The following is a 21048-nucleotide window of genomic DNA, read 5'->3' as shown; positions in this document are numbered from 1 at the left end:
CCATATGCAGGCCCACACGTGCAACCCCGTGAGGCGTGTGGCAGGGAAGGCATCAGGCCCACGCTCCTGCCCGGGGCAAATCCCTGAAGAGCCCCAGCAGAAGGCCAAGGCTGGCAGGCCTCAGGCAAAAGGTGCCTGGCCATGGGCTGCCATGGGTGGGGACAGACGGAGAAAGGGAGGAACAAAGGCAAGTTGATGAAAGACAAGTCCAGATGGGGTCAGAAATACAGAGGGGAGGAGACAGGCCAAGCCAGACAAAAACGAAGACTCCCAGGAGATTCAGATCCAGTGCCATCAGGTGCCCAGACGTGCAGCCCGGAGCCCTCCCCCGCCCTGCTGCTCTTGGAACACAGGCCATGGGGACCCAGGGCTCTGCCCCGTGCCCTGGGGCTCCCTGCCCTGGCTCCACCCTCACACACCTTACTGCAGTTGCCCGAGTGCCAGGTGGCACAGGGCCGCATGTGGCAGTGGCGGGTAGGCTGGGGTCAGCCAGCAGGGGTGCAGTCCTCATCCCAGCCAGAGCTACAGCGCACTGGCCTCCAGATGGCACCCAGGCCGCAGGTGGTGGAGCACTGTGGGGCACGGACCCGTGAAAGCCAGGCAGACCCCATCCCCGCCAGGCCCCCACAGACAGGAACTACCTACCCACCTAGGCTAGCGAGACCTCAGCAAGACAGGCCCCTCTTCTGGGCCTCAGTTTTCTTATTTGCAAAATAGACTCCTCCACCCACCACCCAGAAAGACCGTGAGAATAAAAAGTCAACCCCCACCCCCCAGCAACCAACTGACCCTGACCACAAAGGACAAAGGGCCTGTGTTGCAGTGTCACTAGTGCAGAGGCGGGGGAAGGGGACCCTGCGGGCACCCCTGACCAGCTATCCTGACCAGTCTGCCCCTTCCCACACCCAAATTAGGGACCTGAACAGAAGCTGGCTTCTCCTGCAGTGACCACCTAGGGACCCAGGGAGAGGGCACTGGCCAGCTTCTTTCATGCAGCTCAGACCCCTGCAGGTCACTGCCAAAGGAGGGTGGAGCCATTGAGGGCAGAGCCAGGTGGCAGTGGGCTGAGCCCAGCGTGGAGGAACCAGGCTGAGCCTCAGGGAAGCTTGCTGCTTTCTGGGCAGGAATGGGCCTGCGGGCCATGAGGGGACCCTCCCCACTGCACAGCTGTCTGAGTGAACTCTGTCCTGGGGTGTGCTGCCAGTGTGCCTGCCCTGGTTTCCCCGAGGCCCCCTGTGCTGCCCAGGAATGGCCTGTGGTCCCCTCATCTGCCTAATCCTCGGAACCCCTGCCCTGAGGGAGGCGGGACAGACAGCGCCTGTGTCCCACTCTGCTCACTTTCAGATGAGGCAACAATCACCAAGGTCCTGGGCAAACTCCCCCGCCAGCCTGGCCCACACCACTTGCCTCGCTCCAGTTTCTAGCTTGCCAGCTGTCATTCCTGGCAGCCAGTGGGTCTACAGGGGGCCCCGACTCAGCCAGGCTGGGGGCCGGGGGCTGGGTCTCAGGGGCTCTGCGGCTGTTTGCAGGGCTGTCCCAAGCTGGTGTGGACAGCAGCCCAGAGCTCAGGGGCACCTCAGGGCTGAGGGACTCAGGCTGGCCCTCGGGTCCCGGGCTCGGGACTCAGGCTGGCCCTCGGATCCCGGGCTCCGGGCAGGCTCAGGCTCAGGTGTGTGCCCGAGGCCAGTCAGGGTCATGGGGAGGAAGGTGCCCCACACTGCCACAGTCCGCAGGTCCCAGGAACCTGGTCCTGGGGTTGGGGAGTTGGGAGTCCCCAGCTGCAGGGGGCTGTCCCTGCCTTCCGTCTGTGGCAGAGGGGCTATGGGAGAAAGGGGAGGAGCTACCTCCACAGTGGGCCTCAGCCCACTGTCCCCAGGCCCCAGGCCACCCTCCAGAGCTGGCTTCCAGGCTACAGTCCCTCCTGTCCACAGCTCCACTACATCAGGACCAGGAGAGGAGTGGGTGCTGCTGACAGAGGACGAAGGGGGCAGTGTGGGGCTGGGTCTCAGGGGCAGGTGGGTGGTTCCGCAGCCCCCGGGTTCCTCATCGTCCTTGGAAACGTCATTGGTCCTGTCCCGCCATGGAGGGGGCAGTTGGCGCTGTCTGTCCTTGCCAACCAAGTCATTTTGGCTCCCAGGGGTGGCAGGCATCTGCATGCCATCAGGGGAAACCCTGGGCCAGGGCAGGCTGGGGAGCCCAAGGTCTGGGCCCCCTGTGAGGGTGTCTTCCTCAGGCAGGAAATTGACCAAAGAGTTCCCAGGGGTCAGCTCTGAGGGTGGGGGTGGGGAGCGGCCGGCCTGGCTGGGCCAAGAGCTAGGGGACCAAGGCCCCGGTGGCCCTTCCTCCATGGCTTCAGGAGGCTCTGTAGCAGACACGGGTCTATCTGTGGAGGATGCAGCAGGATGGCCGCGTGGTGTGGGTGTCCCATCCCCTGTCCCCACCAGGTCTAGATCAGGCTCCTCGAAGGGTGGCCCATAGGACAGGTCCTCATGGAAGTTGATAAAATTGTAGTCGTAGAAGTCGTCCACAAATACGGACCCAGGCGGGTCCAGCTCAAGGGCCTCCTCGTCGATGGCGTTGCCCATGATGCTGGCGTGGGTGCTGAGGAGGCTGAAGAGCATGGGGCCAGGCAGCGCGGGATGAAGTCAGCCTATTTGAAGAGCTCGTGGCTGGAGGAGCCGCTGCCTGAGCCTTCAGGGACCAGTGTGTCCAGGGGCTGCAGACAGGGTGGCAAGAGAGCAGGTGACATGGCGGGCTGGCTGCTGGGCCTCGTCACAGGGGACACCAGTGTCACTGGGTCAGAGGACACTTCGGTGCTGAGTGCCCTCCCCGCATGTCACTGAGCACTGTGGGGGAAGCCAGGGTGAGGGGCTCAGGCTGGGAGGAGGGCTGACAGGGGACGCTGGGGCAAGGCAGGGACAAGGCACTGTCCACTGCCTGGTGTCAGAGTGGCAGGGACCCCAGCCAGCCCTCTCTGGCCCTACCCAGCTCAAGGTCATGGCTGTGGCCATGGCTTCGCAGGGGCTTCCTGATCCCAGAGGCTTTGGAGTCAGGCTGGACCCTGGAATGCCCCAGACTCCCTCCCACCCACGGTATCAGGCAGTAAGGGCTGGAGGAAGGCTGTCTGCCTCCCTGTAGCCTGAGACCAAGGGTGGCACTGGAGGCGGCCCCTCCCATCCTGCACTCACCTGAGACCAGTTCCCCATAGCCCAGGTGGCCGGACAGGGCACGTGGCAGTTGCAGGGGGTTTCAGACGGGGGCCGGGGAAGGTGTTCACAGGCCGGCGGCTCCAGGGCGCTCTGCTCATCCAGCCCCATGCTGCGGATGCAGAGCATGACCCGGCGTGAGAGACCCCCAGGCCCGCAGAGGCTGCAGCACAGCTGCCACTCACCTGCCCACCACCTGGCAGGGGCACATGGGTGGCATCAGCAGGCTCACCAGCAGGGAGGGCCAGGCCAGGCTCCCAGGCCCTTGGGGTTGGTCCCAGAGCTGGGACCAAGTCCAGTGGCTGGTTCTCCAGAGCTCCAAGCCCAGGTAGGTGTCCTACACCCTAAGTCTGGTGACATGGCCCAGCCCCTCCCCTCCTGCCACCCTCCCCTCAGGGGAAGTGAGCATGACCTGAGGCCTATTTCTGTATCCAGGGACCTAAAAATGAGCACCACAGGTGTCCAGGCTGGCCCAGGCTGGAGTAAGGGGTGACCGGGAGCTGGGGCTTCAGCCCTGGGAAGACCCGTGAAAACCTGGCTGCCTGTGCTCCTCCCTGGGAACTCTGGAGCCCAGAAGTAGGGGCCTGTGGCAGACCCAGGCCACCTGGGGGTGGTGGGTTGGCAGGGGTGTGGGGGCAGCTCTGGCAGGGCAGGGCTGCTCACTGCACTTCCTCTGGCGGTCATCGGGCTGGCCCAGGCGGTCACAGTGCCCCTCGTCCACAGGCCCTGCCTGCCACTCCGAGCAGTACACACTCTGCCTCTGCACACCTAGGGGCCGTGGGGCTCAGCCTGGGCCTGACACCCAGGTGCCCACCGCCCAAGACCCAAAGACACCATTTCTGCCAGAACCCTCCCAGAACAGCACCTCACCGCCTGTGTCAGGATGAAGGCAGGCCTCCACGTCTGCCTCCTCCTTGCTGTCCTGCTCTCACCCGCCCTCTCCTACGTAGCCTCCCTCTGACTGTCCCTGGAGAGGTGGCACAGTATGGAGGTTTAGTGGGTTGGGTCCCCAGACCCTCTGCTTCCTAGCTGAGATGCCTGGACAGCTCATTTGGCCACTGTGAACCTCAGCGGCCTCCTCTGTGAAGTTGGAGTGACAATCCTGCCTGCCTACAAGCCCCGGAGGGAGGACTGCTTGTGGCCTTGCGTATGCGGGCTCAGCCTGTGCCCAGCACATCCTAAGAGCTCGATCCGATCCGTGCCACCTGCTGCTAGCATGCAAACCCAGCCATGACGTCAAGGCTGCCCCACTGTCCACGCCCTTCCCAATGGCTCAGAGAACATCTGGAGAAGAAATGCATCAAGGGGCAGGCCCCGCTCCCCGCCCCCACACCAGCCTTGGCATTGCTCCTGTCCTTCATACCTTCTGCCACTGCCCACCCTGGGCTTTTCCACAGCCACGCTCCTCACTTAAACTCACTTCCATACTGCCTGCTAAGGCCCAGCCTCAGGACCCTCTCTGCTGGTGGCTCTGCTTTCTCTGCTCCCCTGGGGTCTCAAGAGTAAACTGTCCCTCCCCTGAGCTGTCAGTCCCATGCCCGTCCCCCTTTCCTCACCAACAGATTCTGATATTGCTCAAGGTCCCAACTACAGCAATGGGACCTGCTGAAAACACCCCCAGGGCACCCACTCGAAACTAGGGTTTCTGGGACACAGTCCTGGCTGGGGAGAAACAGGCATGAGTCCCTCACTGGGAGTCAGCCCTTTTCCCTCCTTCTTTCTGCCCAGAACATGGCAAGAGGCCTGGACAGGAGGAGGCAATCTGTGACAAGCAGGAGGGGAGGGCTGCCACGGTAAGGACGCTGCAGCTGAGGGACAGTCAGCTCCAGGTCCCGCCAGCTTGGACTGTGCACCTGGGACTTCCTGCCTGTCTGTCCCGGCCACTGCGGGGCACTTGCCTTTGCATACACTCCTACACGGTCCACCTTCGAGGCAGCCGATTTGCTGAAAGACAATCCCCCAAATGTCTTGTGCTGCACATGTATTTGTTGGTTTCTCAGGTTTGTCTATTTAAAGACACCTGAATTATGCCAGGTGTGGTGGCTCATGCCTGCAATCAATCCCAGTGCTCTGGGAGGCTGAGTCAGTTGAATCACCTGAGGTCAGGAGTTCAAGACCAGTCTGGCCAACATGGTGAAACCCCACCTCTACCAATAATAAAAAATTAGCCAGGCATGATGGTGCATGCCTATAAATCCCAACTACTCGGGAGGCTGAGGCAGGAGAATCAGTGGGACCTGGGAGGCGGAGGCTGCTGTGAGCCAAGATCGCACCACTGCGCTCCAGCCTGGGTGACAGAGCAAGACTCGTCTCAAAATAAATAAAATAAAGATAGCTGTATTAGATAAAACGGTTTCCTGGCTTTGGAAGGCATCTACCCAGTTCTCCAGTTCTCACGTTGTCATCATAACAGCATTTTGAGGCTCCCTCTCTTCCCCTGCGTGCCCGCCCCCTCTCTCACTTCTCCTTTCCCTCTTCCCCACTCCTTCTCCTTCCCTGACCTCTTTCCTCCAAATAGTAATAATAATTTTTAAATAGCATTTTAAGAAATGCTCAAGTGTCTCTATCTCAGATTCCCACTTCTGAGACTCTGAGGACACTGGGTGTCAATGATGGAAAGACTGAGGGGAAAGGGGAGGACTAAGAGAGTGGGAGTCGGAGGTGGGGGGAGGAGACTGGGGGTGAGCAGGAAGACCGAGGGCCTGGGGAGACCTGGGGCGAGGGAGGAGACCGAGGGGCGGGGGGACTGAGAGGCACAACTGGGGGGAGACCGAGGAGTGTGGGGAGGCTGGGAGGGGGGAGACTGAGGGGTGGGGGGAGATGGGGAGGGAGGAAACCGAGGGGTGTGGGGAGACAGGGAGGAGGGAGACTGAGAGGCATGACTGGGGGGAGACTGAGGGGTGAGGGGAGACCAAGGAGCAGGGGGAGACTGAGGGATGGGGGGAGACCAAAGGGTGAGCAGGGAGACCAAGGGGCTGGGAAGACCCAGGGGCAGTGGTGGGGGAAGACCAAGGGGCAGGGGGACTGAGAGGCATGACCGCAGGGAGACCGAGGAGTGGGGGGATATGGGGGGGAGACTGAGGGGCAGGGGGAGACCAAGGAGCAGGGGGGATTGAGAGGCACAACTCGGGGGAGACTGAGGGATGAGGGGAGACCAAGAGGCAGGGGGAGACCGAGGGGCAGAAGGGGAGACCCGGGGGGGGGGGGGGGGGGGGGGATTGAGGGGCATGGGGGGAAGACCAAGGGGCGAGGAGGAAGACTGAGGGGTTGGGGGAAACTGAGGGGTATGGAGGGCACGAAGGGAAATATGGGGAGGAAGAGTTGGAGTTAATGAAACCGTCATACTTTTCATATTGTTTAAAGAAGTAAGCAAGTCGGCGTGGTGAGGGGCCACTGGGCTGGCCTCAGAGTGGGGGGGGAAACCTGGCTGTGCCCTGGCCTCCCTCTCCTCACTGCCCCCTTCACTGCCACCTTCCACTGTTCCCCCTCCTGTCTGGGAAGTCCCTCATGGGGTGGCCACCAGGGAGCCCCAGGCTCTGGACCACTGGAGGGCCTGGAGAAGGGGAGCAGTGCCCCTACAAGCCCACTGCTAAGGCTCTGTGGGGGTTGGGGGGTCGTCTCCAGGACACAGTAGAAATGCAGGCACGAGGCCTGCCGGAGCTGAGCCAGGACAAAATTGAGAGGGACCTGTGCCCCCTGGACAGAGAACGCCAAGAGCTGGGGCATGCTGAGCACTCACCGCAAGCTGCCCCCACCTGCCTCATCCATTTACCTACCAGTAGGCATGGGACATGGGGCAACTGCCAGCCTCCTTTCACAGATGGGGAACCGAGGCTCAGAGAAGCAAGTCTCCAGACCCGTGGTGGCCCAGCAGTGAGCTGGAGGCTGAAGCCAGCGTCCCTGTCCAGAGCCAAAGCCCCTGCTGGCAGGGCTGTGCCTGCCCCTCTTCTCACCTGTGCCACAGGTAACAGTGCACTTGGTCCAGGGTCCGTAGTGCCAGGAGAACTCGGGCGGTGGGACCTCGCCATGGCCATCTGCCTCCCTGTGGACGGTGTACTCATAGCGCACCCCGGGGTTGCTCTCCTGGAACAGCAGCTGGGCAGGCAGGCGGGCCCCATGAGCACGAGGCATCCTCTCCATCCACCCAGGTCTGGAGGAGCTGACCCCAGCCACCTCTGAACTGCAGCTACATCATGGGGCCATTTTAAAAGATGGGGGAACTGAGGCAGAGGTTACAGCAGGAGGGCCTGGCTGAAAGCCAGGCTCTGTGACTGCCCCAGGGCTCACTCCTCCAGGATGAGACCCTGCCATGGGCCTGGGGTCTCCGCCTCTGCTCCCCCCTCCTTGGCCTCGGGAAGTACACACCTGAATCTAGACAGGCTCATTGGTGGGACCCAGGGACGTGAGATTCTCCCAGTTGCCCCTGCGTGCGTATGTTAAGGTGGTCCCTGCCACCTGGTAGTCCCCGTCCCCCTGGATGATCCAGCCGCCATTGAGGAAGTACTTCTTTGGGTCCTCGCTCTGCAGTGCCAGGAAGTTAGCAGCCTCCTGTATGGAGATCTCACGTGCGCCAGCTGGGATCAGCCTCACGTCCACATACCCTGCCGGCCACGGGCTGTGTATATGTTGTGCTCGGGGTGACAGGGTTGCCTATCCCCACCCGCTGCCCTCACCTCTCCCCCCACTTGCACCCCACCTGCTGATGCCAAAGATTCCACTGTTACCTTAAAAGTCTGAGCTCCCCCAATTGCTCAGATATGTCATAGGTCACCAAAACCTCACAGAAGCGCCCCAAATCCCGACCCCACATCCATGCCCTGTCATCCCTCTCTTGGGGACCTAAACTGGTCTCATCACAAGGCTGGGTCCACCCAACACTCAGGGCCAGCTGGCATTCTCTTTCTAAAATGCCAGCGTCCTCAGGCCTTTCTCCCGGGTCACCCTCCTCAGCCCACATGGCTGCATTTATTCACCAGCTTCTGTAACACCCATCACGCGCCAGGCACTGCTCACGTGTAAAATGAATAACAACCCTAGGATGTAGGTACTATTGTTGTTCCCATTTCACAGATGAGGAAAGCGAGGCAGGCAGGGATAGTAACATGAATGAGCATCCTGCTGGGATCTGAGGACAACAGGGTTTTCCTCCCACGGGAAACCTTCCCTAACTTCCCCAGGCCAGGAGCGTCTTCCTCGGTGCTCCCAAAGTCCTCTGGGCCTCCCTGCACTGCACTGGCCACACAGAAGGTTCTGTCCCCTGTGGGGCTGAACGATTCACCTGCATGTCCCCATCACCTAGCACAGTCAGCACTCGAACGTGTGCAAAGCAGACCCAAGGTGAAGGCGTGGAGCTGAGGGTCTCAGAAGCTTCGGGAGGAGACCATCATCCTCCTAGTGGCCCAGGGGCTGCACACAAGCTGAGCTGGACCTGCCTGGGGTCTCTGGGACAAGAGGACTCCCCACGGGGACAGGTCTCTGTGCTTGGGTTAGGGGTACCTGACTCCTACAAGAATTCCACCCCAACAAGTCTTCCCTGCTTAGCCATCTATGGCTGGCTGGGGACCACGAGGCCAATGGGGGGTCCCAGGGCAGATGGGGAAGTGGCCACCAGGTAAAGAGCACACCCATCCCCCACAGTGGTCCCACCCCATATGCAGGCCCTCGGCCTCCTCAAAGGTCTCGCTCACGGTGTGGCAGGTGGAGCCATTGCCGTGGCACATGCCACAACAGTCCTCCATGGCACCGGAGTCAATCTCCAAGTCACAGCCCACATTCTGCAACACACAAGAGAGGGGAGGCCCCTGGTGCTGGCAGTCAGCCCTCTGTGGCCAGCCAGGGTCAGGAGGAGACAGCTGGAGTGGGGGTCAGGAGGCCTCTCTCTGGCCCTGCCCCACCCCAGCTGTGCCTCTGACCCAGCTGAACTTCTCTACCTCCCTGAGCCTCAGTGTCCTCAGATGTGAGAGGGGGAGACCCGCCCCTCCCTTAAAGGTATGTCTCGAGCATCACATGGGACAAGAGAAGTGAGTTCTGCAAAGGCTGCGGACAGGCAGGGACCTGATTCACCATGGGCTTCTGACCAGTGCGTGCAGGGAATCCGAACATCAGAGGTGCTGGGGGTGGACCCCTCCCTGCTGGTCCCCCTCTGAGCCCAGGCCCAGACACCCCAGTGGCTTAGAGGGCTAGAAGCAGGGGCAGGTAGGTGGCTAGCGAGATGGGCAAAGACGAGACGCCTTCGGGGCTAGAGCCCTTCATGTCACCTGTGCCACATCATTTGACCCCTTCTATCAGGAAGGAAACCACTGCCTGGGGTCAGCCAGCTGGCAAGAGATCAAGCCCCTGCCTGGGTTCCAGTGTCCCTGCTGGGGTGGTGCTGGCACAGCATCCAAGGAGATGCAGGGTGGTAAACCCTGACTGGCAGGGGTCTCCAGTACCAGGAGGCCTGGTATGGGCTTTGCCTTAGTGGTATAGAGGGTGGGGTCTGGGAAGCCCAATGGCAGAGCATGGGGGGAGGGTGGCCAGAGGACCAGGAGGGACCCAGGGGAGAACCTGGGGCCTGCCAGTGGGGCTAGGGGCGGGCAGTGCTGGGAGAGCCTCTTCCAGACCAGGCACACCTTGCAGATGCCATTGATGCAGAGGTCCCAGCTGACCCTGCCCCGGTAGCAGGGGGTGCCATCAACCACGGCGTCCTGCAGCTTCTTGGCAAAATACTCATTTGAGAGCCGGCAGTGCAGCTCACAGGGGTTCACCGGGGGCCAAGTAGAAGAGCCATCAGCGACAGCCCGGGCAGAAGTTACGGAGGCCACCAGGAAGACCCCTCCGTGACACACATCCATGGCAGGCTGGAGGCTCCGGCAGGGCTGGTAGCTATCTGCAAGGCTTCAGACTGGGGAGCTGGGAGGAGCAGCAGCCCCAGTGCACAGCGGCGTGGCCCAGGCTTGGGGTGGAGACTGAGACTCCTGCTGCATCACAGGGTAGCCTTGGGCACAAAAAGCCCCAGCCCTCTGAGCCTCAGTGTACCCGTGGGAGGCAGCACTCACTGTCATTGACCACAGGCACCCATGTGTGCAGCTGGCCCTTGTAGAGCATAATGTCAAAGTGGCTGCACTGGATGTGGCAGGAGGAAGGGCGGCCAGAGGGGCAGGCTTGTAGGTTGCAGAGGCGGAAACGCTTCCGCTCACGCACGCAGTACTTGCCCTTGTATTTGGGCCTGTGGGGAGACTCAGGGAGGGCCCGGTGAGTGCTACTGTGTGGCCACAGCCCGGAGCGAGCGGCCTCCTCCTGTACCCGCACCCCGAGATCCCTGCCACCCAGCTCTGCACACAATGTCTCCTCCCTTGGTCTGCCCCTACTCTGGCCCAGACACACCCTCCCTGTTTGTAAGGACCTGCGGGGAAGTGGCAGCAGGAAGCCTGAGCTCTGTCTCCAACCTGCTGTGTGACTGTGGGCAAGTCTCTGGCCAACCCCTGGGCCTCAGTTTCCTCATCTGTAAAATGGGGTTGGGGCTGACTCTGCAGAGGGCTGTTGAGAAGCTTTGACAAGCTGCAGGCATGACTGGCACTGACTGGAGGGACTGCTCTGAGTCCCCAGCCCATGACACCAGCATTCTAACAAGCCCTTGAGTCCTCAGCCTCCCTCCTGGTGGCAGTTACCCCAGCCCGGGTGTAAAAAAAAGCCCCCAGGGCCCCGGCCAGCTGAGAGGTCTGCCAAGTCACAGCTTCTGAAACCCGCCCCATCTAGGCCAGGGTAGCTGGACCCAACCCTGCTCAGACCTGGAGGTCTGGAGGCAGGGAGGGCCACAGGCCAGTCTTAGCCAAGCACAGGGCCCTGGGTGGGGCTAGCCGTGAACCCCATGCCTTCCCTGGGCAGCCTCATGAAGAGGGAATCAGCTGGGCAGTGCCTCGGTCTACGGTACTGCTGGACTCTGCGACTCACCACATCCTCACACCCCCCTGTTTAAAGGGGGAAACAGAGGCCCAGAGAAGGGGTGAAGAGGGGAATCAAACCCTGAGCCATATAAGGTCCAGGGCCCACGGTCTTCCCCACTGCCCTCTCCGTCCTCCCTCCAGCCGGCGGCTGCTTTGCTGTATGGCCTCTGATGAGTCTCTCTAGTCTCTGGGCCTCAGTGTCTCCCTCTCTGCAAAGGGGTCAGCAGTGGGGACCTGTCAGCCCCAGAACCCTCCTTGAAAGTGACTCAAGGTGGCCTGGACACTCGGACTGATCGTTATGAGGACACTTCTAAGAGCCAGAGGCTGGGACAGAGCCAAGCCCCTGCAATCGGCTGACTGCTTGGGTCCCTCCGTCCCTTCGCCCAGGGCACCCTGGGCCCCACACTCAACGCAGGCTGCGTGCACTGCCACTCAGCGCTCTGCACGGCCACGCCACAGCTCCACGAACAGATGGACCAGGCACTCCAGCCGGACCAGCCACCGTCCAGGGCCTCAGGCCGGAAGCCCATGGGTACCCACTCCCCATTGAGACACCACTACCAAGACAGATGGAGGTAGAGCCACCCCCACCCCCAAGCCTATCAGTCATCCTCACCCTAGTGAGAACAAGGTGGGTGAGAAGGCCACGGAAAGCACAGAGAGGAAGGATGGAAGGTGAGAGAGGCCCCTTCCAATCATCACCATCACGTGTGGCCCAGGCCACAGGGCGGAGCTGAGCAGGGTGTGAAACAGCCCACATGCCGACTCAGCTGAAGACACCTGGGGAATCATGGAATCAAGCTCTGCTCCCAATGCCTCCATTTTGCAGATATGGGCTTGGGCTGCAGAGAGTGGGGGTCTGCTAGGAGTACAGCAAGACTGTGAGCTGGGGCTGATGCCCGGTCACAGCAGGAGGTCTGGCCTTTCCCTCCCACCGCTGGGACTGAGCACCTCCCACCTTGTTCTCCCCACACCAGGTGCCGTCCACAGCCGAATCCAGCTTGGAGTGACAGGTGGTCCCGACATAGCACCAAAGTGTGTGGCAGACATTCTGCAAGGAGGAGGCACAAGCCACACCCTTACCCCACCCTACCCCCATGCCACCAGCCACCCTGCCCCCACCCTGTCCCCAAGGGCCCCCTGGACACCCTTCCACATGGCGGGGGTCCACAGACCCCCAGAGGTCCCTTCTGTGTCTGCTCCCACCTTCCTCTCCAGACCCTGTGGTGGTGTGGGGGGCCCAGGGCTGCTCTGCTCACACCACTCCCCAGCTGTCCACCCCTCTTCCGGCCCAGCCCCGCCTCTAGAAACACTCCGTTAGAAGATCACTCCAGGCAGTCTTCTCCAGGATAAACAGACCCTCCCTACACAGGTTCCTTTTCCCTCTTTTTCTTTTTTTTGAGATGGAGTTTCGCTCTTGTTGCCCAGGCTGGAATGCAATGGCGCATTCTCGGCTCACTGCAACCTCCGCCTCCTGGGTTCAAGCCATTCTCCTGTCTCAGCCTCCCAAGTAGCTGGAACTACAGGCATGTGCCACCATGTCCAGCTAATTTTTTGTATTTTTAGTAGAGATGAGGTTTCACCATGTTGGCCAGGATGGTCTTGATCTCTTGACCTCGTGATCCACCTGCCTCAGCCTCCCAAAGTGCTGGGATTACAGGCGTGAGCCACCGCGCCTGGCCCTTTTCCCTCTTAAAAGCCAGCCCCAGGGAGGCTAAGGGACTTGTCACAGTGGATCCGTGATTGACCCAGAATTCAGAGCCAGGTCTGTGGCTGCCCATCCTTGGCCTCTCCCACAGGCCTCTGACATGTCACAGTGTCATTCAGGGGTGCAGCCCAGGTCAAGCAAGGTTCCTGCCAGGCTGGCATCCATGGGCTGGTGAGGGCTGCCCCCTGAGCCTTCCCGCCGGGTCCCCACATCCTGGTACCCACCCCAGCCCACTCACATCCATGTTGTCACAGAAGGCAGAGTAGGCCCCGTACTGGAGGCGACACTGGTGGCTCACATCATAGAGGATGCCGGGCAGCACTGAGGGGAAGTTGATGATGTCCTTGGCAGGAGAATCATCCAGGCACAGGCCTCACCTGCGGGAGCAAGGAGAGTGGGGCAGCCTGTGAGACCCATCGGAGAGGCATTGGCTGGGCTGGGAGGGGAGGAGGGAGTGGCACAGAGCCCCACCACTGTAGGAGAACTCCATCTCCCCGCTTGGCTCAGCCACCCTGCAGCCAGCAGCAGAGGCCCTCCCGCCCACGCTCATTTCACCTCCTGGGCACTCCAGCTCAACAACCCCAGCCCCAGTGCCCGGCCTCTGCACACGCTGCTGCCTCCACCCTGCTCCTCTTGCCCTACCGCTGCAGCCTCCCCTCCAGATGCAGCACCAGTGTCCTTCCCTCCGAAGCCTCCTGGATCACCAAGCCCTCTTGTGGCCCTGCTCTCTAACCCTGCAGCCTGCATCCCTGAGCCCAGACCCTGGAGCCAGTCCCGACAAGGATCTGGAGAACATCACATCACAGTTGACTCAACAGAGCCTCTGATGGCCCAACCCAGGCAGATACCTCGGGTCATCTATGGAAGGACGAGGACTGGAAAGCAGGCCTCCCCTGGGAGAGAGCCCAGGCAGCCGTGCCTGTCCCCCTGCAGGGCTGGCCTCAGCCTCTGTCACACCCCATCTACTCCCGCCTTCCTCCAGCCGCATTCCCTGGCAGCAGTGGCAGGGAACCGGGCAGACGAGTGCAGGCAGAATCTGTACCTACCAGACACTCCTGCTGCTGCGGTGTGGTGAAGAGGCTGCCTGCCTAGACACAACACCACGAGGCAGGGGGCATGCAGGTGGGGGCACTGGGGAGGGCAGCCCAGGCCCAGCTGGCACCCGCTTCTGCCCCTGCCTCACTCTGCATGGCCCTCGGGCATGGCTATTGTGTCTGGGCCCAGTGTCCATCATGCTGCCCCTGCTGGACCTTAGGCTGGCACCACTACAGCTTAGCAGCAGGAGTTCGAGACCAGCCTGGCCAATATGGTAAAACCCTAGGCATGGTGGTGCACGCCTGTAGTCCCAGCTACTTGGGAGGCTGAGGGAGGAGAATCACTTGAACCAGGGAGGCAGAGTGAGCTGAGATTGCACCACTGCACCCCAGCCTGGGCAATAGAGTGAGACTCTGTCTCCAAAAACAAACAAACAAAACTCATCATCATAATAATGATGCCTTAATATTGGTTCATTAGTTGTGACAAATGTAGCATAGCAGTATAAGATGTTAATAATATGGGAACTGAGCGTGGTTCTTTGAGACTCTCTGTACTATGTTTACAACAGTTCTGTAAATCCAAAACTATTCTATACTAAAAAGTTTATTTTTAAAAAGGCAAGGGAAAAATCTATAAAACAGTTCAAGCCTACAAAAAATACACAAAATCACTTACAGACATGCATGTACCCACCATGTAGGTTTAACAGATACTAACATTTTGGATCATTGGCTTCAGATATCTTTTGTCTTTTACACGAATAAAAGGTTGTCGATATAGTTAAGACTATTCTCTACTTTTTTCTCTCTTCCTTCATCCTGAGAGATAATATCTGACATTGTTATCACCTCCATGAATATTTTATACTTTCGATACATACATACGTACCCACAAACAATGCTGCTCTTGTTTTTGTATTGATATTTACATAAACAGTAGCATATCATTATTTAACCTTTGCAAATTGCTCTTTCACACAATATTGGCTGTTAAACCTATCTATGTTGATTCACTTAGATCTTGTTCATTCATTTTAACCTCCGTATAGTATTCTACCATACAAGTAAAACACTATTATTCATCTTTCCACTGAGACCATTAGATTGTTTCTAGTATTTTACTATTGAAAACCGTGTTCCAATTAACATTCTTGTTTGTGTTTCCTGGTGTATATATCAAGAGCTTTTGGGGTATCCTCCTTCCTAATGGAGTTGCTGGGTTGTGGAGTAGGTATGTCTTTAACCTTAAGGATATTGCCAAGTTGCTCCCCAAAGTGTGTGTACTAAACTATCTTCCCCAGAGCAGTGAATGAGAATACGATTCTCCCCATTCATCCTTCTGAACAGTTGGTACTGTCCAATTCTTAATTTTGCCAACCACGTTGCTGAGTATATTTTCATGCTTATTGGACGTTCTGCCTTCTTCTGTGAATTGCCTGTTTATAGCTATTGCTATTTTTGCACTGGTTTGCTTATAATGTTCTTATGAATACATATGTAATTAGTTACAAAGACAACACAATGTTTTCAGCTATCTTAGCCCAGTGACATATTGGAGCAGGCTCACACTGTCTTTCAAGAGACAACTGTGCACATCTCTTCAGACTTCCGTATCCAGTGACCTTATATTGGTAGCTGAAATTGGCCATGGTGGGAATATTTCTACAAGGGAAATTAGGAAATGCTACAGATCTTCTCTTTCCCCACCCCATAGTCCATATTAAACATTTACAAGCACGCCACTATCTTAACCTCCACCTTGGCCCAAGCATCTCCCACGATATGACTGATTTGAAAATAAACCTTGATCTCCTAGCTTGGCTTTTGAGTCTGTTGGAACTGGGTCTTGGACCTCTTTCAGAAGCAATTTCATCAGGGTTTCTGTAATAGATGATAAATTCAATATCCCTTTGAACTAATGCATCTTCTACTTTGAAGTGGATCACTGCTCATTTAAAGCAAAGCAAGGCTCCTTCAGCAGCTCATCAGTCACAGTAATCCAAGCACAGAAATAGAATCCAAGTGTCCAGTGACCCTGGAATTGGAAGGGATGGCGAATGTTACCGCCCACCCCAGTTGCCATGCCCCCACCATCTTCTCAACCTTCTTTCTTTGGACAATTTCCCCAGCAGGCATCAGTTCAGTCTCTGTATGGACATTCTGATGACAGAGGAATTTCTCCCACACAATGCAATTCTTCAAACAGAGACTGCAAAGTAATACTGACTTTTTGTTTTAATTGGAATAGAAGAGAAATTCTTTAAAATAAATGAAATCTGTTATCCTTTCCATTAGTCTGCCCATCGGTGTTACCTGGATCAAGTCTAATGACAACAGGCAGAGCTAGAGTAATGGGAAGGAAAACAGATTTAAAAAATCTAATGACTTTTTCAGGTATTTGGAACCAGAAATGATATACAACCTCTCTTCATGTCTATATGCCTTAATAATTCCTCATGGATGTAGGAGCCAGCCTTTTCCTCGTTCAGCTTCCTGTTGTCCCTGTTCAGTTCTCCAGTTGATCAATGGTATTCAAAGAGAAAAGGTAAACAAGTTGATTCTGTAGCTGATTCTCCACATTGCAGGGCTACAGATATCTGCATAACTTTAAGATCGCTTCATTTTGTAGCCTGTCCATGAGACCAGAAATAGAGTTTGCTGCCAGTAAGGAGCCTGACACAATGATGCTGTGTTTAAAAATTTACTGAAGAAATGCGCAGAATATGTTTTACAGAATAAGGTTCCACTAGAACGTAATATCCCAAAAGAGAATGTTTTGCAGGAACGTTCTCAATAATCAATTGAAGGATCCCTTTTGTGGGTTACCTGTGACCACTTCCCCCTTCCTTCGTGAGGTTTCTGCTTGTCTTTCCATACTCATATTCTTAGGAGAAAATATATTGAAATTCAAAACTGCTAAAAAATATGTTATGCTATACTTTAAGAAACCCTGGCAGCGCACGGTGGCTCATGTCTGTAATCTCAGCACTTCGAGATACCAAGGTGGGAGGACTGCCTGAGTCCAGGAATTTCAGACCCACCTGGACTACATAGTGAGGCCTCATCCCTATTATAAAAAAAATAGCTGAGTGTGATGGCACACTCCTGTAATTCCAGCTACTCAGGAGGCTGAGGTGGGAGCCAAGATTGTGCAGCTGCACTCCAGCACTCTAGCCTGGGTGACAGAGCGATGGCCTGTCTCAAAAAAAAAAAAAAAGGAAGTTTAACATGTGAAAAATCTGTATTAATAAATCAGGAAGTGTTTATTCCCTGAGCCTGGCTGCTGTTGCCTGTGTGTTAATTTAGAGATTTATTAATTGCTTGACAGAGAAAGCGAAAGTACAAAATGTACAACTAAAGTATGAGATGTCAAGGTACCACTGTCAATTAAAAATCAAACGAAGAGGTCATGACATTTCTGAGTGGAAAGGTCCACTTCAACATGATCATTTCACAGAGGAGAAAACAGAGAGGTGAAGCCACTTGCACAGAGTCACACAGCTTTGCAGAGTAGGGCGGGGCAGGGCAGAGGAGTAGCTTGTCTCCTTTTCCTGGCATGTTGCTGATACAACATCTCAGAGCTGGTGGCATTAATAAGAGGGATCAGAAATTTTGATTTAACCCCACTTTTCATGTACATCCAGGATGCATTTCAAAAACGAAGCATCTTTTGTACTGTGCCAGACAGGGATCCTTACTATTGATATGTTTGAAAGTTAATTACATAGAGGTATGAAGATGGCACACCCATCTCAGAGACTAACCACTGCAAATGACAAGTGAAAAAGACAGAGCCCTTACAGCGATCCCGGTCGGGTTTATTTTCCCAGAATACCATGTGGGGTGTCGGACATACCCACCCTCAGGTTGAGGACAGGCTCATGACGATGCTTAGGCTAGTGGTGCAGCTACACAAGCCTCTGATTTCCACTTTGGACCCGTGGAGATGTCCAGGGTGCCTGGCATTCTTGGCCCAGGCCTGGGTTTTCCAGGAACTTCCCTGATGGATGTTTTACTGATCATGGTGCCGAAAGTAGTCACAGGATGACATTATCTCAGCTGTCTCTGTGCAAATGCTCTCTGAAACCTCCACATTGCTTTTAAAGTATCATGGAGAAATGTAGCATTTATGCCTTGGGAGCTAGCAATCCATGCAGAGCTAAAGAAAATCTTCTCAAGTTGAGTGTAAACAGATCCTCATCAAGACTGGGACTCTTGTTGCTTGTGGCTGTTTGGGGACTGGAATCAGCTACAGTATCACTTGTATTTTTCCTGCCCCTGGGTTGCTCTGTGGATACCATTTGATGCCCTCCACAGCTAATGCCCCTTGCAACAGCTTAGGCAGATATACACTGACAGTATACTCAACTGTAGACAGCTCTGGGCAGGGATGATGGAGTTTAGCATCTCTACTAACTCGCATAGTAGTAAAAATGGGAAGCATTGTGCTAACCTTTTTACCTTTTTTTTTTTTTTAGGACAGCTGCAACTATCTAAATTATAATAAAATATTAAACATTTAAAATTCAGATACAATTACCCAGAATGAAGTGCACCCATCTTAAGTGTACAGTTTGGTGTTTTTAGTAAATGCATATACTAGCATAGCCAACACCCCTAAGGATATAGAGCATCACCATCACCCAAGAAAGTTCTCCATGCCTCTCCCTAGTCATTTGAAACACTTTTTATTTTACACCATTTTACCCAGGTATCTTATAGATTCTCCCTCTTTTGGAGCAGAAACTGGTTGCTTGTTTTCATTTCTTAAAAACACTGTTTACTTCCCTTCTCTACCCACACAGGGTAACCCTGCTTGTTATTTCTTGCTCTAGATCAATCTGTTTTTGAGCTTTACATAAATGACCTAATACAGTATGTGCTCTTCTGGCTTATACATTCTGCTTTGGAAACTCATTCATGTTTTTGCATGGATTAGTAGTTCATTCCTTTTTTCTGCTAAGCAGTATTGCATTGAGTGAAAACATCATGATTTGTTTATCTAGTCTCCCTTTGATTTATGTTTGGGTTGTTTCAGTTTTTGCTATTATGAACATGGCATACAGGTTTTTGTAGGGGTTGTTGGATTTATTTCTTTATGTGTGTGTGTGTGTGTGTGTGTGTGTGTGTGTGTGTTTACTAAAATGATTTTCATTTGTCAATTTTTTTAATGTTTGTGTTTTCCTGAAGTAGGAAATTAATATTATTATTTTAAACAGTGAAGTGAGATATGTATCATTATATAGCTTAATAATTAGGAAAAAATAAAAATTTAGATTGTCTTTAGGCTCTATCTTGACCACATGGACAAAGAAGGAGATTTGTATTTTATTCAATGATTATATTCTACATACACAAGTCAAACTTATTTTTTCAACCTTGAAATAAAATCATGTAGACAAACATTAATTGGAGTCTTTACACCCACACTGAGAATGCACCACACTTTTTATTTTACACCATTTTACCCAGGTATCTTATAGATTCTCCGTCTTTTGGAGCAGAAACTGGATGCTTTGTTTTCATTTCTTAAAAACGCTGTTTACTTCATAACAGTTTTATCTCAAATTATTCTGCCAAATGTACCAGACTCCCCAAAAATGTTGCATTTAAAAATTCCATATACCTCTTTATGTTGCTGGGGACAAATAAACAGGCATATTTATTACTAATACTAAAAATATATTGGGTAGTATTTGAAGATTTTATATAAGCACTAGCCTTTTAAAAATCAGTTCTAAATTTGTCTTACAAGTATGTATTAAAAATTCTGAAATAAAGTATAACAAAATTATATATCAATATTCCTTTGCATTTAACTCCAGAGTGATCTGCAGGAATCAAGACCAACCTCATGCAGATAACTTTCTGAAGAAATTTTACAAATTAGTAGACTGGACTTAATTCTTCATGGGTAGCGCTAAATTTTTAAACATTCTAAGTTAATTAATTAATTAAGTAAGTAAAATTGCTGAATCAAAGAATATGAATTTTTTAAAATCCCTTAATGTATATGTTTTTAAAAATCCCTTAATGTATGCTATTAATTTGCACAACAGGAAGTTTTGTTATTTACATTTCAGCAGCCAAATATGAGATTTTATTGCATCCTCATTAACACTGAGTATTACATCTTATAAAAGTCTCTGAAATTGATCAGAATAAATTCCATAGAAATATGACATTGGACCAATGATAGTATTGGTATAGAAGGGAAAAAAGATGAACTTTTATAGATTAAAAGTGAATGGAAGAAATCAATAGCAATTTGTCCCATTCGAATTATGAGCCATTCTCTAACACTATTGTCTGTACCGAGATGCTCTTAGGGTTTACCTTGCCCAGGGAGTTACATTTGCCATCCTTAGCCATCCAAGCCTTCCCCAAGTCACATGCAGAAGCGTGCACAGCTCTTTCCCACCTCCTACTTTTGGCTACCGTCATTCTCTTTGCCAGGAAATACTTTTGCACTTCCTCAAGTACAAACCCATTCAATCCACCACATCCATCTAATTAAACGCTGTGGGCCAGAGGTCAGCAGTTTGGGGCCATGGGGGAGAAGAAACATCATAGGGGCAAATTCAACCCACAAATGGTCAGGAGTGGTGAGCTCCTTCTAAAATAAGTTTTGAGGAGAGCTGGGGGATTGTCAAAGTCACCGAATCCTTTGAAACAAGCTGAAACAAGCGGGAGGCAGGGGTGAGGGTGCTGGGACCTGGGAGGAGGCAAGATGGGAGTGAATGGGGGAGGGGGCGAGGAGCGCGGCTGATGCACCAGACTGAAATTTTGTACCTTATATGAATTGGTGAGCCAGGCTTGGGAATGGGGACAGGGAGGCAGGGTGGGATGGACAGATAGCCCCACTGCCTGGAGCACAGTACCTTTTATACTGAGTGCACAATTCTTGAAGAGCTCTCAGGTTTTCAAATGTAAGAAATGTAGTCTTCAGGTATTGCGAAAGAATAAAGTGTTTGTACAGCGCCTTATCATTTATGTACGTTATCTAGTTAAAAAATTTTTGAGGCCGGGCGCGGTGGCTCAAGCCTGTAATCCCAGCACTTTGGGAGGCCGAGGCGGGTGGATCACGAGGTCAAGAGATCGAGACCATCCTGGTCAACATGGTGAAACCCCGTCTCTACCAAAAATACAAAACATTAGCTGGGCATGGTGGC

General features: G+C 54.2%; 1 protein-coding gene across 1 annotated transcript; it reads right to left on the bottom strand.

The window, feature by feature from the left end:
- Positions 1–308: 308 nt before the first annotated feature.
- LOC116546274 (A disintegrin and metalloproteinase with thrombospondin motifs 7-like) lies at positions 309–16751 on the bottom strand (the record flags this gene model as incomplete). The annotated part of the gene is given in 17 exon segments (XM_032272588.1): positions 309–572; positions 1408–1615; positions 1660–2587; positions 2590–2734; positions 2736–2846; positions 3189–3411; positions 3857–3974; positions 7160–7301; positions 7572–7821; positions 8853–8980; positions 9818–9952; positions 10245–10413; positions 11543–11688; positions 12090–12182; positions 13078–13211; positions 13511–13624; positions 16703–16751. Coding segments are annotated over 17 exon segments (3357 nt in total), but the record flags the coding sequence as incomplete, so codon positions are not given.
- Positions 16752–21048: the final 4297 nt, after the last annotated feature.

Source organism: Sapajus apella, unplaced genomic scaffold, assembly GCF_009761245.1.
Source record: "Sapajus apella isolate SASKATOON/1434 unplaced genomic scaffold, GSC_monkey_1.0 scaffold735, whole genome shotgun sequence".
Lineage (NCBI taxonomy): Eukaryota > Metazoa > Chordata > Mammalia > Primates > Cebidae > Sapajus > Sapajus apella.
This window is presented reverse-complemented; position numbering and strand designations above follow the sequence as displayed.